The sequence below is a fragment of the Euprymna scolopes genome, chromosome 7 (assembly GCF_053919585.1).
Source record: "Euprymna scolopes isolate OS-2025 chromosome 7, ASM5391958v1, whole genome shotgun sequence".
Classification (NCBI taxonomy): domain Eukaryota; kingdom Metazoa; phylum Mollusca; class Cephalopoda; order Sepiida; family Sepiolidae; genus Euprymna; species Euprymna scolopes.
Window position 1 is genome coordinate 51,138,148 of NC_136488.1, and position 16,913 is coordinate 51,155,060.

Below are 16,913 nucleotides of genomic sequence, written 5' to 3' on the forward strand. Positions count from 1 at the left end.
TTTCTTCTGTGGGAAAGAGGTTACAGAGAAGAGAAAAGGGCATGACTTACTGGGTTTTGAAGCTGGTTTTGAACTCTATCAAGGTAAGATAGGGTACACTGAACAGCGCCTGCCTAAATGTTGCAACAGTATTCCATTTTAGGAAGTACTTTACTCTTATACAGATAGAGGATTGCATCAGCAGTGAGATACCTACTGGAACAGTAGAATGATCCAACCATTTTTCCAGCAATCTTGGCAACAGATTTGATGTACATGTTCTATTTCAGATCAGGAGGTCAGTACAAGAAGCTTGTCAAGACATGGTGGTTCCCAAGACTAAAGCCATTCATTTCAATTGGGGTCAGATGGGATTCAAAGCAACTATGATGAAAAGAGAGAAGCTTGGTTTTAGATGCATTAAAATTAACCAGCCACCTTTTTCCCCATTGCAAGATGATGGACTTGAATATATTGTTTAATTTTATCAAAGGATAGTGTAAATAAATATACTGTATATATATATAAAAAATGACTTCTTTTTAAAGAATAGCAAAAGTCAATGTTGATGTGTCTTGGTTTGTTTACTAAAGCATTTTGTAATCAATATTTTGTATATGGAGTTAGAAGCAAAACAAATTTGCTATTGTTAAATTAACTTTTTTGTTCAATATATTTTAAACTGTTCAAACTAAAAATGAATGTAATAGTTTCCTTAGACATTAAATATGCCACTTTTTGGTTTAAACAGAAAAAAAGTATTCATGAATGTGTTTATTATAGAATCTGAAATTAGGAAGTAATTTTGTTTTATTTTTCATTTTATAAATGTGTACTTTTTCTTTTTTTTTCTTCTTCTCTAAATATAATAAACTCTAATTTTTTACATTTATGTAGACAATAGTTTAGTTTATTAGCATTCTGAAAGATTGGAAGTGGACAATTCAAGAAACATAGAAAGTTTATTCTTGTAGTTAAAAGTCAGAACTTCTGTTGAAAATCTAATTTGAGAATTTGAAATGAAAAGAAAAGGTTCACATTTAACCAATAAAAAGGAATGAAAAACAAAACAGAAAAAGGGAAGAATAGACAGATTATCGAACTGGTTGGCCGTCACCAGACAGACAGACAGACAACTAAAAGAGAGCTGATACACTCACTCCCTTTTGGGTTGGTTGGTTAACTAAAAATGGTTCTGAAGATTCCTGCTTGCAGAAAAAAAGAACATGTAAAAAAAACTAAAATGTCTAAGAAATTAAAATTTTTCAATGTTTTAAAGAAAAGCAATTCAACATAAAAACTTATTTTTGTGCAAATTAAAATCTAACATAATATTGATATAGCTGCAATAAAATTCTTAATGGCATTTCATTATAATTTTAAGATGCAAGAACTATCATAAGTATATATATATATATATATATATATATTATATATATATATATAAATAATTAATCTACCTACAGACAATAGCGTTACATACTTTCAAAATCAGTGTAGGAGGTGTCAATTCCTATCAGTTGAGAGATTCAAACCCAGCCACAAAGCTACCTTTGACTATTTGGTAAGCCTTTGCTCCCCCGGGACACTAAACAATTGCCATGGGAATAAAGGAAGTTAACTTATGCACCAAATTCATGGATAGACAGTAGACAGTCTAGAGTGTTCAAATGAGCAGAAGTCACGAATGTTGCATTAATGCAAGTTGACTGCGTTTCAGTTTTTATTTCTCAGACAGTGCCAATCCTTAAATATTCTTAAAATGTCTTGATAATTATAAATACTAATAATTATACACACACACACACACACATATATATATATATATATATATATATATATATATATATATATATATATATATAATATTGTGTTTCACCTAATAGACATCATAAAAAATTGAAATATACCATTTAGTTATTTTCACTAAAATATAAAATACAAAAAAAAAAAAATGTTAAATGCATTTCTTAGTGACAATATCAAGATTCTTAAATTACATGATTTTAGTTTTAAACTTTAAACCAAAGAAAATTTATTTTTACAATAAAATAGAAATGAAATAGTTAAAATAATCATAATTTAACTGAATTTAAGGTAAGACTTAGAAATGGAAAAAAAAATTATTTGAATTTGATTAACTGACTTAAGTGAAATCACACAAATAAACTAAAGAGAGTTGCAATCAATGGGCGGGGGGGGGGGCGTTCAATGCAAGTGTTCAATTATGGGAACTATTATTACAAGAGTGGCTTTAATAAAGAACATGGTTTAAGCTATTTAAAACGCATATTTTATTCATAGCAGTAAAAACATTTACAAGAATTTGGCTTTTTTTTGCTTCTGATATTGGAGATTTATCAAATCTAATTTTTAAAACTCACTATGTCTGTCGCCATATTTTCAAACTATTTCTTCCAAAACTAAAAGTTGTAGAACGGCGCTAAGGGCCTCAAATGATTGGATTTTTCATGGACCATTCTTTTATGGATCTTTAGCCGGTTAAAATAGTTTTAAAGGGGCAAAATTGAAAAAAAAAAAAAAAAAAAAAAAGTTATATATTTTGTACATTCATCTTAGTTTATTTTTAATCTGTTCATATACGTGTCACGTTGGTACAGTGGTAACGTCACCAGCTTTGAATGCTACTGTTTTGCTTTCAGTTTCGATTCTTGCTGATGGCACTAATACATTTTTTTTTTTAACTTTTGAAATCACAACTATAATAATATATACGAAATCTGGACAAATTAAAATATATTTACGCGTATTTTACCCCCCCCCTGCTAGTCTTATATACAAAACTCACTGTGACTGTATTTTTTTCAAACTGCATCTCCTCAGAGATGCAAAGTTGCAAAACTATTAAGGTGGGTCAAATTCTTGCATTTTTTCTGGACTCTTTTTTTTTTATGGTTCCTAATGTGTCAAAATTGAAAGAAATTAAAACTTGGTAAGTCGACTTAAAGTTCCCTTGTACCCAAGTGCAAATATAAATACGTTTATATGTTTAAGTTGGTTCTTTTTAGCTATTTTTTTATCCATTTGACAATAGCTCAAACTGTAGCAACTTGGCCTGGAGCACTAAATGCTTTTGTTTTCATTCTAGCTGATGACACCCAAGTCATTTTTTATTTTTTTTATTTTTAGAACCACTACTATATATAGAATTAGCTCTATAATAATAAATACGAAATCTGCATCAATTAAAATATAATTTTAAGCATATTTTACAACCGGGCAAGACTTGGTGCCCTGCTAGTCACTAGTCAACTAAAAATATTTCACACTGTTTTATTTATTTATTTTTTTGCTATATTTAAACCCAATGTAAAAATGTAAAATCAGCAACACAGATGAAAGCATTGACATCTGAAGATGATCACATATCTAACACACAAAAGAAAAAATCTTTGCAACAGAAGTCATATTACACCAAGTTGCTTTTCAAACGTAAAGTGGTATATAAAGATCTGGCTCGGTAGGAGGAAGGCAGTTTGAGGATCTAAGACTGCCATCTGAAAGATTCAAGACTTTTGAAGTAGATTAGTTTTGTTTGTTGTCGCCCTGCACCAACACATTTTCCCTATCTTCAAATTAACACATTTGTGATTCTATTTGCCAACAAGAACACACTTTTCTGCTGTTGGTTAATCTTGTATGCAGTCGGATTCTAGAATCGAGATGCATACATTATGCGACAAGACATAGATAATCATGTGGGAAGTGAGCAAAATATTCAGTTCTTATTCAGAATTCAACCTAATTAAAACAAATACAGAAAATATAGAAAGATCTTCATGATGTATGTACCAATCATGGAATGAAACTGTAATATTCCAAAAATTACGTAAATTCATCAAGTAGTTTTATTTTTAACCAAGAAAATTAAATTTTAGGAGGAAGCAAAAATAGTCTTGCATCACCATCTTAAAAAAAAAAAAAAAAAAAGAAAAAAAAAGCAGGGCAAATAACTTCAATAAGTCAAACTTTCGAGATCAGTCTTGTAATGCTAACAATTTCACATTAATCGTTTAAAAATGATTTTCTTTATATATATATATATATATATATATATATAGGAACTACTTGATCTATTTACATGAGTTTTGGAATACATCTTTGTTTAGTGATGAATACATAAATATTTTTCTGCAACTTAGTTTTTAAAAATAGGTTTAATTCTAAATAAGCAATAAATTTTCTAAGACGTATTTTGTGTATTCTCCAGCCTTCTTTCTCCAAACTATACTTAGCTAATCCTAATTTTTCATTTCTTCCTTCTCTTAATTATCACCAACTATTATCTGCTTGATTGTATTTTCCCCATCTGGTTTATACTCTCTCCTTCCCATAGTTCATCACTTCCAACTTGCTTGCCTTAATAGATTTTTCATAATCTATTTTCATCAATAAAATTTCTTCCAAATTCTTCTCACATATTTAAATTACAAAAAGTTGAACATGTTAAATGAGCATGTTAAATCCATGTTTTTATGTAGATTCCTTAACCTTTCTTTATATAAGGTTAACGCATGCACGCGCACACACACACTTATATATATGTATAAAACCAATGTTTGTAGACTCCAAGATCACATAAGGAATCTTTTTTTCAAGTGATTTCATAAAAGATGAAGTATTAATAAAGCAATTTTCTTGATACCACAGTTCAAAGTATTTCTTTTAGTAAATCCAGTCAGTACAGGATCTTAATCTTATGGGGAAACTTTACCATTTCTTGTAGTAATTAAAGAAATCAAACATTTTTTTTTTTCAAGAAAAAAAAAAAAACAAAAAACAAAACATAAAAACATGCATGTGATTTAAGTTTTATGGAAATCCTTTAATTTCAATTAAAACTGCAATCTTGAGAAAGTAGTGCAGTTTTAGTAGCTACTCATAAGTTGATGGAGTGATTTTACCTCACATTCAAAGAAATATCACTCAAAGAATATTTTTCAGAACAATATCAAACAATCAATAGGCTGTAAATGAAGAGACTTTTTATGATATAAAAAGCATTGATATGTACAAATCAGATTAATTGTTAAATAACTTACTTGGAAATGAAGAATTATAGTCCATATTAAACCCAAAGTAAGCTTAGGGTTACCATCAACGATTTCATCTGCTCTGATATTTACAAGTTTGATCTGGAATAAAAAAAAGAAAATAGGATGACAAATAGAATTTAGAATAATTGAAGAGAAATAAGAAATTTAGAATTCTATTTTTTGAAAACCATTTATTTGTTTGTTATGCCTCTTAACAAGAGGTTCTTGGGGGGGGGTCTATCCCAATTATCTCCCTTTAATAGTAGATCAATTAAGCAATTCCGGTTTGGAGTATGTAAGAACAGAAGTTTTCATCATATTTTTTTGTGTGAAAACTTAAAACCTTATATTATTCATGAGTAGCCATTTCTTTTAAGACTGTGCACATTCAGTTGAAATATGTTGACATTTAAAAAATAAATCGTCTGTTACTGAAAATAGTAATTTAACTTGAATTAACTTGGAAAATAATCTATAATTGTATACTTATATAGAGAAAAAAATACATTTTTTTTACAAACTTTGATCAAAATAATTTCCAAAATAAATGAGCTACAACAAGTTGAAATTGAAGGGAATTTCAATATCCATAATCAACTTATTGGTTGGTAATACGTAATTAGTGATGGAACGATTCCAATATCCTCCACCCCCATTCTAATACAATTACTGATTCCTTTCAAATTTCTAAATTCTTTTATTTTATTTTTTGATTACTGTAAAAATCAGTGTAATGTCTGCAAATATTTTTGCAAAAGTAAAAGTAAAAACTTGGAGATGGTCTACATTAACCAAATTGATCTTTTTTTCTCCTACCTGTAATTGATTGAAAATAGTGATATCGTTGTGAAATTTCATTCATATTTTTCACTTATGCCAATTTTTCCTATTTATCCATCGATACCATTTTTCCTATGCCATTTCTTGCAGTACCATTTTTACCTAAATTAGTTATGAACTATGGATTTTGGTTTTACTAGTCATTTAAAAAACAAATATTTATCATTAGTACTAGAAATGGGAAATTATATTTTCAACAAAAAATAAAAATTAAGTTTTTTGGAATCTGAAAATAGGCTATAAGAAAATTTTAAAATAAAAAAAGTCCCAATTTTTTAAAATTTTCTGATTAGTAATCCTTAACACATGCATGATAAATTAAAAAAAAAAAAGTCAGGTAAAAGCTGTTATATAATCTTATTCATAAAAATTGTAAGAGGGACTAATACTAAAAGTATCCATAAAATTATTTTAATTCCTATTTGTTTATACACACACACGGTATCCAAAAAGTCACTGAAGCATTTTGAACTTAAATAGATTATTTTTTGAAGATATCTTTCTGTAATATTAACACAATCAGACTAAGATATTGGGAAATTAAAGAAAAAAAAAAAAAAAAAAAAAAAAAAAAAAAAATGCAAAATTCAAACAATCTTTATTTATAAAAAATAATGTCTTAAATATTCCCCATTTCCAGCTTCACATATTTGTGCTCTTTTCAAAACATTATGACGGATTGCAAAATCTCTAGATTGTGATTTAACTCCCTTATTTCGTTCCTGACGTTTTCCTTCAATTCTTGCAGGGTTTGGGGTTTGACATTTCGAGGTCTGCCAGCTCATGGAACTAAATAAAGGAGTTAAATCGCAATCCAGAGATTCTGCAATCTGTCATGAATAATGTTTTGGAAAGAGCACAAATATACAAAGCTGAAAATAGGCAACATTTAAAAGATATTATTTTTCATAAATAAAGACCGTTTGAATTTAGCATTTTTTTTTTTTTTGATTTCATAATGTCTTTGTCAGATGGTGTTGAAATTATAGAAAGATAACAAAAATAAAGAATCTATTCAAGTTCCAAATGCTTCAGCGATTTTTTGGACATCCTGTATAGATGTATAAAAATCTTCATGTTAGAAAAGATCAATTTTATTAGAAAGGAAAAAAAAAAAAATTTAAATTAAGAAATTAGTGTGACTGCTGGTTACTTTCTTCAATTAAATTGACCTTAAAATTAAGAATTTTAGAAAATCTAATTTTGTAATAAAAGTAAAATATTTATTTTACTAGCTGTACCTGCTTGGCCACGTGAATCTGGTTGATGCAAGTATTAGATTGACACATGCACACAGTATCGCACACAACCTAACACACGCACACTTTTCAAATAGTCTGGAGTAAAGTCTTCAAAATCACATAAGAGATTTTGAAGTATATGAACTGTCAATTTCTGGTTAAGATTAAACGTTAGCGTCAAGCAATATAGGTCACTGTAAGTTTTCAGCAAAATCCAGGTCTTGGCTATGTTCTTCGCTTAATCTGTTGTATTTTATTTAGTGTAAAAAGAAAGAATTTTAGTCAAAGTCAAGAATAGACAGTTTAAAGGCTTCCAAAGCATACATAAGATTTTTTAAGTAAATAAACTGTCAGTTTCTAGTGTGTCAAAATCCAGGTCTCAGCTATAATAATCACTTTAATCTGTTTTATTTTTTTATTTAGTGTAAGTAAAGAAATAATTTGAGTAAATTAAAAAAAAAAAAATTGATTATGTGCCGATATGTCGAAAAATTATTTAATAAGTGACACCATATTTCTGGAGTGTTTCTGTAATAAGATTTAGATTCTGGAATGAATGAATTGTCAGCTATCAACCAATGAGATTTGGTGGAATATGAGTAGGAAGAAGTTATTTTTGAATTTGGAAATGGAAAGTATAGGATCCAGTTAATAAGGGTGCCCCAGATATGTTGAAAGTGTAAAATTCCTGCCGGTGATGAGTGGGGGTGGTAGGAGGACTTGTTATTTAAAGGAAAAATAGGAACTACTTCCTCTAAAAGATGGTTATGATTGGGATAATGTAACAACTAAATGTGTCTAAAAAGGCATTCTAAAGTTACCAAGATAGTGACTAATAGTATAGACGTAATAAATTTGTATGTGGCATCTCTTGTTGCAAACCTATGATATTTTGGTCCAGAGGGGAATTTCTGCAATCAAAATATTACATAGAATTTTATTAAGAGATAACACTTGAAACATGTTTCCTGCTCAAATGTAACTTTGATAGTTACGCATTTCATGATTATTTTTTTAATCAAATATTCATTAAAATAAAAAATGCAATAGGATAGACTACAACAAAATTAAAAATCCTATTTTGAGTTTCATTGATATTCACTCATCTACCTTTTCATTTGCCCACAAGACTGACATTATGTAGCCAGTTCCTTACTCCCTGCATTTGTCAGGTAATAAGCACACTCATCTGTTTGCTTACTAACTAGCTCTTAGCTTTGTAATATTTATAAACTTAAATATTTTGGAGTCTTGTTTTTAATCTTATGTGAAACAAAAAAACCAAAAAAAAAACCTCTTGAACAACACAAATAGCTAGCTTTGATTAATGTTATTCCTAACTATTTTTCAATAAAAAAATTCCACATAATAAATATTTTGTTTGTAAAGCTGTACATTTCCTGAACTAAAACTTCTGCAATTAAATTAATTTTTGAAAAGTCAGTTATCGTCTGCTTCCTGTTTACAAAGATGAAGAAAATTGTACTACTACTACTGTATCGAGTTTGAATTACTTCCCTTTTATTCAGTGTATTGCGTCTTGGCAGCATAACTTATGCTAACTAGTTAGAAAAAAAAAAAGTGATAAGCAAAATGATTACATAGATCCATTCATTAGCCAACTTTTCAGAAAGCACGTTTAGTTGAGTTTAGTAGCACGAGTGGAGAGGGGGCTAGCTTCAAAATAAGATAATACTATCTCACCTGCTTCATGGTAATTCTTATCAATTAAGTATTTATTTAAGATTCACTAGTAAGTACAATTAAAAATGTTGAACCATTAATATGGATGTCACTCTACTGGATTAAATGTTTGTAAATATGTGGCATTAACGTGCTTGTTAGTAGGTTATGTGTACTAAGACTTCAGAAGAATTCAGTAGCTGCATTTTGTGTAAGAGAATCTGGTCTTTTTTGTGGGTGTCATATTTTATGACATGATTTAGAAATGTAACCTTTACAAATTTTTTTTTTTTTGCTCATTCACTTTTGGGGGAGGGATCTGTTCACACCCTATTATTGTAAGGCAGTATTTTGTTGAAAAGCATATCAATTCTTGTAGGTTATTGAAAGTCAAATAATTGTTTTACATACATTTCATACCTGTGAAATTTTGTAAAGAATAAAGCAAGCCTGATTATTTTTTTTCCTTTTAATTTTTAAACATTAAAATTGAAGGCAAAAAACAAAACTGAAAATAAAACTAAATATCTTGCACAGGATTACATAAGAGACCCCCCGCCTCCAATATCTTTTTACATTTTGCATATAAACATCTTTTTTTTTTTTTTTTTAATTATTCTAATTATTTTTTCACATTTTATAATATTCACTTTTTGTGTGGAGTCCAAAGACGTATTAAATGTTGATTGGGTGGAAAGGTATGTAAGTAAAGTGACAATTGAATATTTTTTTGGGGGGGGGATTTAGTTGGCTTTTTATTTAAAGCATATCAACCCTTTTTGAGGTTATTTAATGCCAAATTCTGTAATTTTGGAAAAAACATTTTATGCTTCAAGTTCTTTATATCTTCAAATAATTATTCATGGTATTTAGTTTAATCATTTTGTAGAGAAAAATTATTTTTGTTTTTGCAGAACATGATTGATTTTGTGAAGTGAAAAAAAAAAAAAAAATTAATGTTTGATGCATTAAAGTCAGGAAGCCAATATCTAGGGCGCTGACTTTTCAAATCCCACTTTCCAACTCTTGTGTCACATTATTCCACCATAGGAGGAAGATAATTTGAAGACGCTTTGAGGCGAGTCTCAGTGATATACCGACTTCAGCGAAGGTTTCAACATCATACCAACTCAACCAGTAAACTAGCCTTGTTTTGATCAAAAGTTAGAATGCCAAGTCGAAAGTGATATGCCACACAATTAAGACAACTTAAAATAAGAACCGATTGATTGGTGATCTAGTATATCTAGAAGGAATGGTGGAAGGGTGAAAAACAAAAAGAGGTAAACCACAGAGAAGATAGCACGACAACTTCCTGGACTTTAAAGCAGTAATCACCAAAGGATACCATAATTAAATTTAATTTTCAACTATTTAAAAAGGAAACAATGTGGTTACCCCCTCCCCAAAAAAAACATTAAAAAAATAAATAAATAAAAAATAAAATAAAATAAAATGACTCCTAGGCGATATTGGGTACGTACAGCTAATGTTACTATTTTCATAATGCTCCAAATATAGTCTGAATACAGGAAATCAAATTTTATCTTAACTTTAATAGCTGCAATTATCAGACCTGGTAATGAAAAAAAAAAAACCCACACAATTCAAAGGAATGTGAACATTACTGCGATAAATTGTACCCCCCCCCCATGCCAGTTCAATAGATTAGTCAGTAGCAATACATGAAAATAGACTGAACCCTGGAGCTCAATATAATCTGCATCAATTTCTCTCTCTCTGTATGAAAAGGACAAATTTAGAGTTAAGATTTGAAAATATTGGTTGCAAAATGCTTCCAATGGGATGCAGAAAGACAGTTTGAGAGACTCTCTTTAATGAGGACAAAAGATTGTTTTAAACAAAATATCAATAATGTAGACACCATTTTATTTTACTAAATTGGAATACTTTCAAGATTAAAAGTTATATTGATATCTTTAACAGCTACGATAAATGCGTATGCAAATTAGATAAAATAACAAGTCGTTCTACATCTACATCAAAATAAAACTAATTGTCTTATTTATGCAAGAAGAATACCTTAACAGATATCTAACGGTTTACAAATTATTGTTTAATATCAAAGTGGAATACATAGTGATAATAGCTGTGACCCAGTGGGTCAGGGGTAATGTAATTTATTTTTATATGCAGACATAACTTCTGCTGATGCAATTTGCTGTTGCATAATGAACTGAGGGGTGAGGCAATTAATAAAAAAATGCAAGATGGAGGTAAATTTTTGTACGATTAAAAAAAGTAATGGAAAATATTTTAGTTAAACACTCATCTAGCTGAAACCACTATCAATGATTTCCCCCACTTTATCTGTGGCTAAACAGATTCCATGAACAAAGCTTCTTTCTTAGAACTGCATGTCTGGAACTCTTCAGTTTGCCTGCTTTCCAGCTGACTACAATTTGGTCATCTTTAAGTAACGTAAACAAATTCTTGATGAGCCGTCCCCTTAAGTAATCCAATTTACAAAATGTCCACTATTAGCGATTACTACGATATTGTCCCATTGAAACTACAATATTGTATATTGTACACTCATAAACCCTTATCCTTGAGTAGCCTCCAGGTCCTAATAAGTGGTGACTTATGTAAAAAAAAAAAAAAGAAAAGAAGTTACTAAACTGTGCATCAGGATTAAAAACAATGCATATTAGTTTGTATTTCTACTGAAAAACATGGCAACTTAGACTGGCTATAAAGGGTAACTAAATCAACCATGGAGCTCAAGATTTCTCTACTTCTGAATAGAGAACCTGTTGTGAATCTGATATACACAATGAATTGCTTATTCCCTTTCATGGTGATAGCCATCCTTTTCATTACAAAATGCTGACTTCTGAACTAATATATATCGATAATAAACGAGGGATGGTGAATTTTCCCTAAAACAAGCTCAGCATTCAGAATCTTTTAACACTTTTACCTTATTAGCGATGAGAGACCTATGGGCAGATGCTTTTCAGACTGATATGCTATGCACACAAACATATCTCAATTATGCACCGATTATTTGCCCTTGTCTCAACTTCAGATTTGTCCGACAGGTGGCGTTTCTACTTCCTGTTATGCTCTCTAGCTACTTCCGTTATCTAGCTAAGTCTCCCTCTTTTTCATTGAACAATCCATGTGAACAGGCGCATTTTTCTAGATGCCCTGACAGACACATTTCTGTTTACAAGGCAAGACAATACAATTTGCACTAACAAACTCTTGTGTACACACGCATACACAATAAACATATACGCACAACGAACATTTCAACCTCATGCATGCTCGTTTGTGTGCAACCACACACATGGTCTTATTGTTTCTTTTTCCATTGTGTGCAAATAAATGTACATATGTAACTGCATTTTCATTTTATTAATTCGATGCCGGAGCCGACATAATGATCCCTACAAATCGTTTCATTGGATGAAACTCAGACGAGCACTTACGTGAAAATAATAGTAAAGTAGAGACAGGTTCGCGACATCTCTTCTGTGAGAAAGATTGCAGGAAGGATAAAAAGGCATTGCCTACTAGGTTTTGAAGCAGGCTTTGAACTGTCAAGGCAGGATAGGAGACTCTAAGCATCTTCTCTGCAGATATGGCAACAACATTATGTTATACTAAATCCGAGTCTATTTTTCCTATGGACATAAGATACATGTTTTCTTTATTTCATGAAATACATGTATTTTTTAGTTATGGAATTGAATTACGTTTGAAGAAATATATTTTATTGATTTTAATTAACCATAATTTGGAATTAACTAGTCAATAATCTTTCACTTAGTTATCTATGTATTTCTTTTGCCCTCTTTCAATGTCTTAATTCAACCAAATATTTTTTTATGTTTCCATGAATATTTATAGAAATATTAGCAAAGATACCCACGCTTTGCATAGGGCTTTTGCTGTACACTCTAGTACCCACTTCACAGGTACCCTTACAGTAAGTGGATGTTTTAAGAGCCAAATCAAATATGACCTTAACCTTTGATCTTGAAAATTGGTGTATACCATCCCTAGGTCGGAGACCATCTTGTCAGGTTTGGTCATAATTGGTCCAGGGGAATGGGATGTAGGAGAGTATATATATATATGTGTGTGTGCATGCTAGTGCTATGACCTTGGAAAATGGTATGATACATCCCTAGGTGGGAGACCATCGTCATGCCAAGTTTGGTCATAATCAATCCAGTGGTGAGAGATGTAGGAACGCTACTACTTTATATATATAGTTTTTTTTTTTTCTCCAGCATTTGGTAATTGCTTATCTTACTCTCTAATTTACATAGTGTATCCATATACATCATAAACGTGTGTGTATATTAGATAGAAAAATAAGTATCTTTACATGTATATTATCTATAATATAGAAACTACCGAAACCCAGATTATTTCTCAAATCTTAAATGTTCATAATTTTGTCATTGTCTCCTTCCATACAGAGAGAAATTGAATAGAAGTAAAGGAACTTATTTTTAGTCAGGTAAGAAGATGTCTATCCATTATAATAATGGTCATGATTGCAGCATTCACTCTAAGTGTTACAGAGAGAGAGAGAGAGAGAGAGAGATGTTACAGAGAGAGAAAGAGAGAGAGAGAGAGAGAGAGAGAGAGAGATGAGTAAACGTGGAGGTAGACACGTTTACCAGAACCGAAGGTCAGCTGACCAGATTACGTATGTGTGACGTGGTCAGGTTGCCTGGATCGGTGAGATTTGATTTGGGCTTTGAAGAAGACGGACGGTTTTTCCGTTGTCTCCCCCTCTTAACTGGGGAGGGGGGAGACGAACGCTGACGTGTGTAGAAGAAGAACCCACACAAGCCGATTTCAAGTCCACTTCTGCAGGACCTCTGGGGAAAGTGAAATAAAAACTATAAAACCCATTCATCGTCTTGGAGTGATAAATCTTCATCAGACAGGTATCAAGTCTCCCTCCAGGATGAGAAATTTCCAGATGGTCCAACATCGAAGAAGCAGAGGTAGGTTCTGAAAATACATGTCACACACACGATTCCCTTTATGATAATCAAACACACAACCTTTATATTAGAGACAATCATACGCACACGGAATCCTTTTTTGATGGGATACACCAAACGTCAATTTGGCGCCCCTCTATGATAACACTAGTGAGAACTCAGATGAAGAACAATATATAACAAATGTTCAATTTGGTGCCGACTATGTAATATAAGTTGGTTGGGTTGGCTCTTTTCAACAAGTTCACCATGTCCTGAACATTAGCTGACCAGACATGGCAATCCCAAACTGCTTCTGTTATGAGTGCAAGCTGGTTAATTGTAGTTATAGACTGTTTTATACCCTCCAAAAAATTCCAGAAAAAAACCTAACGGCCAGCTGTGGTTCTCCTCAGAATGTGCTGCTGCCATTGCGCACAGAAATCACTTTTTCCATTGCTTCCAATGTAAAAGTTGTACAGAGACTAAATCCGCTTTCAAGATTGCCAGCAACCATTGTAAAAGAGTAATAAAGAATGTGAGCGAGTTGTATGCTCAGTCTGTTAGGTTCAAAGTAGCTGAGTAGCTACGTTCCCACCAGTTTTGGCAAATAGCAAACATGATCCTGAACAGAAGCGTATGCTCTATCCCAACTATCATCCATGGCCCTGAGATATTCTCGTCAGCATCAGACAAAGCCAAACTCTTTGCAGCTAATTCTACCCTATGTGACCAAGGTTATCAACTCCCCATATTTCCCCCTGTCTCAGAAAACACGCTCTGCGGCATACAAATATCTGTGTATGATGTTACCAAGCTAATCAAAAACCTTAATTCCAGTAAAGCAACTGGCACTGACAGCATTCCAATTATAATGCTGAAAAAGATTCAACAAGAACTAGCTCCTGTACTTACAAAGCTGTTTAAGCGTTCTTAAGAATTGCTTCTCAACACCCCGGAAAGCCTCATCAGTATACCCTGTATTTAAGAATTCAGGGGATCTATCATCTCCCTCTTAGTACAGATCAATAAGTCTTCTCTGCGTCATGAGCAAGTTGCTGGAATCTGATAAACGGAGTAGTCAACCACCTCAGAAAAAATAACCTTAGTGACATGAAATATGGTTTCCGTTCTGCTAGATTTACAGCAGATGTGCTAATAGTTATATCTCATAGGATTAGTGAATCTCTCGACAGAGGCTTCTTTTCTAGGGCAATTGCTCTTGACACATCAAAGGCCTTTGATAAGGTATGGCATAAAGGTCTACTTCACAAGATCTTCAGCAACGGTATAGCTGCAAATGTCTTCTCAATTATTAAATCATTTCTCTCTGATAGGCTCATAAGAGTAGTGGTTGATGGGCAGAAATCTAAAGCTCACAGTATTAATGCTAGAGTCCCTCAGGGGTCCAACCTGGGCCCAACTCTTCCTGATCTACATTAATGATCTTTCAAATCACGTTATAAGATCGTTCGTAGACATTTATGCTGATGATACAACCATCTATGGCAGCACATCAAAGGCCGTAAATGGCCAAATTCTCCGATTGTCTCTTCTCTGATCTTAGCACATGGTACAATGGGGAAAGGAGTGGCTGGTTAGTTTTAATGCATCTAAAAACCAAACTTCTATCTTTACATCCTCAATGCTCTGATCCCAATCTGGCATCAATTGAAATGAATGGCTCTGATCTTGGGGAGACTCCATGTTTTGACAAACTTCTAGGTCGGACCTTTACTCCTGATCTGAAATGATCATGTACATCAAATCTGTTATCAAAGTCACTGGAAAAATGGTGGGATCCTTCTACCGCTCCATTAGATAACTCGCTGCTAATGCAATTCTCTACCTATATAAAAGCCAGGTACGTCCAAGGATGGAGTACTGTTGCCACATCTGGGTAGGAGCTGCTAGAAAGATCATATCCTACCTTGTTAGAGTTCAAAATAGATTTCATAGCCTAGTGGGGGAAGCTTTTTTCTCTTCCCTGCAACCTCTTTCCTACAGAAGAGATGTTGAGAGCCTGTTTCTGTCTTATCAATATTTTCATGACAAGTGCTCGTCTGAGCTCCAATCTATGGTTCCTCCTCCCCAAACTTTCACAAAAAACACTTGTCTAGCTGAAACCACTATCAATAATTTCCCCTACTCTTTATCTGTGCCTAAACCTAAATGCAGATTCCATAAACAAAGCTTTCTTAGAATTGCACACCTGCGGAGCTCTTTCGTTCGCCTGCTTTCCAGCTAACTACAATTTAGTCATCTTCAAGTCAAACGTAAACAAATTCTTGTTGAACCGTACCCTTAAGTAATCAATTTTCTACTGTACATATATTAACCCTTATCCTTGAGTGGCCTCCGGGCCTTGATAAGTGGTAACTCCTATATAAAAAAAAAGCAATGTGTGATTCCAGCGATGGACTCAGAATCAGTTCAGCATCCTGCTTTACTGTCCTGAGCCAGGTTTTGAGTTGATCACTGCAACGTTTCTTCCAACCTGGTAGTGGTGCTGGGTCAATGACTTCACAAATTAAATCACTTGGGTGTTGTCTAAGGACGGTCAAATCAACAAAGGCGGCTGGCAAGAAAAGATTTTTGGAGGGAGTGAATCTTGCAGTGAATGTGAATTGTACTGTTGGGTTTTCCTCCCCTTAACCGGTTGCGGTGATGATGAAACCAAGATATTTAAACCAATCGACCTCTTCAAGGGTTTTCTGCGTTGTGGACAACAAGTTGTTTTTCATCTGGAAAAGGATCTGCAATCTTATTGGTGTTTGTCTTAACATCTGTTACAGTTTATGAATTTTTCGAATGAAATCAAAGTGGAATAAATAGTTGTGACAGTTGTGACCCAACATGTCACGAGTAATCTAGTTTATTTTAATATGCAGATGTGACAACTTGCTCCTGCTGATGCTACTTACTATTCTATTGAACTAAAAAGGAGGGGGGATACAATCGATCGAAACAAATGTTGTAAGTAAAGAGGGCATTGCGTGTTTATATGTTGATGAAATACAAAGATTGAAGTGAAACTAATAATAATAATAAAAAAAAAAATGAATAAATAAATCCCTCCTATTTCTCATCATTTCCAACACTCAGAAAAATAAGCAAATACAAATCCTCAATCGGATATT

At 32.3% G+C, this 16,913-nt stretch overlaps 1 protein-coding gene across 2 annotated transcripts in view; it reads right to left on the bottom strand.

Moving 5' to 3' along the window:
• Window positions 1–16,913, bottom strand: part of LOC145279739 (uncharacterized) — a 454,893-nt gene that overhangs the window by 322,813 nt on the left and 115,167 nt on the right. For both annotated transcript variants that reach the window (XM_080131038.1, XM_080131037.1), the window contains one exon: window positions 5,043–5,135. In XM_080131038.1, coding sequence (XP_079987164.1) covers window positions 5,043–5,135 — 93 coding nt within the window. The remainder of the gene's footprint in view (window positions 1–5,042; window positions 5,136–16,913) is intronic.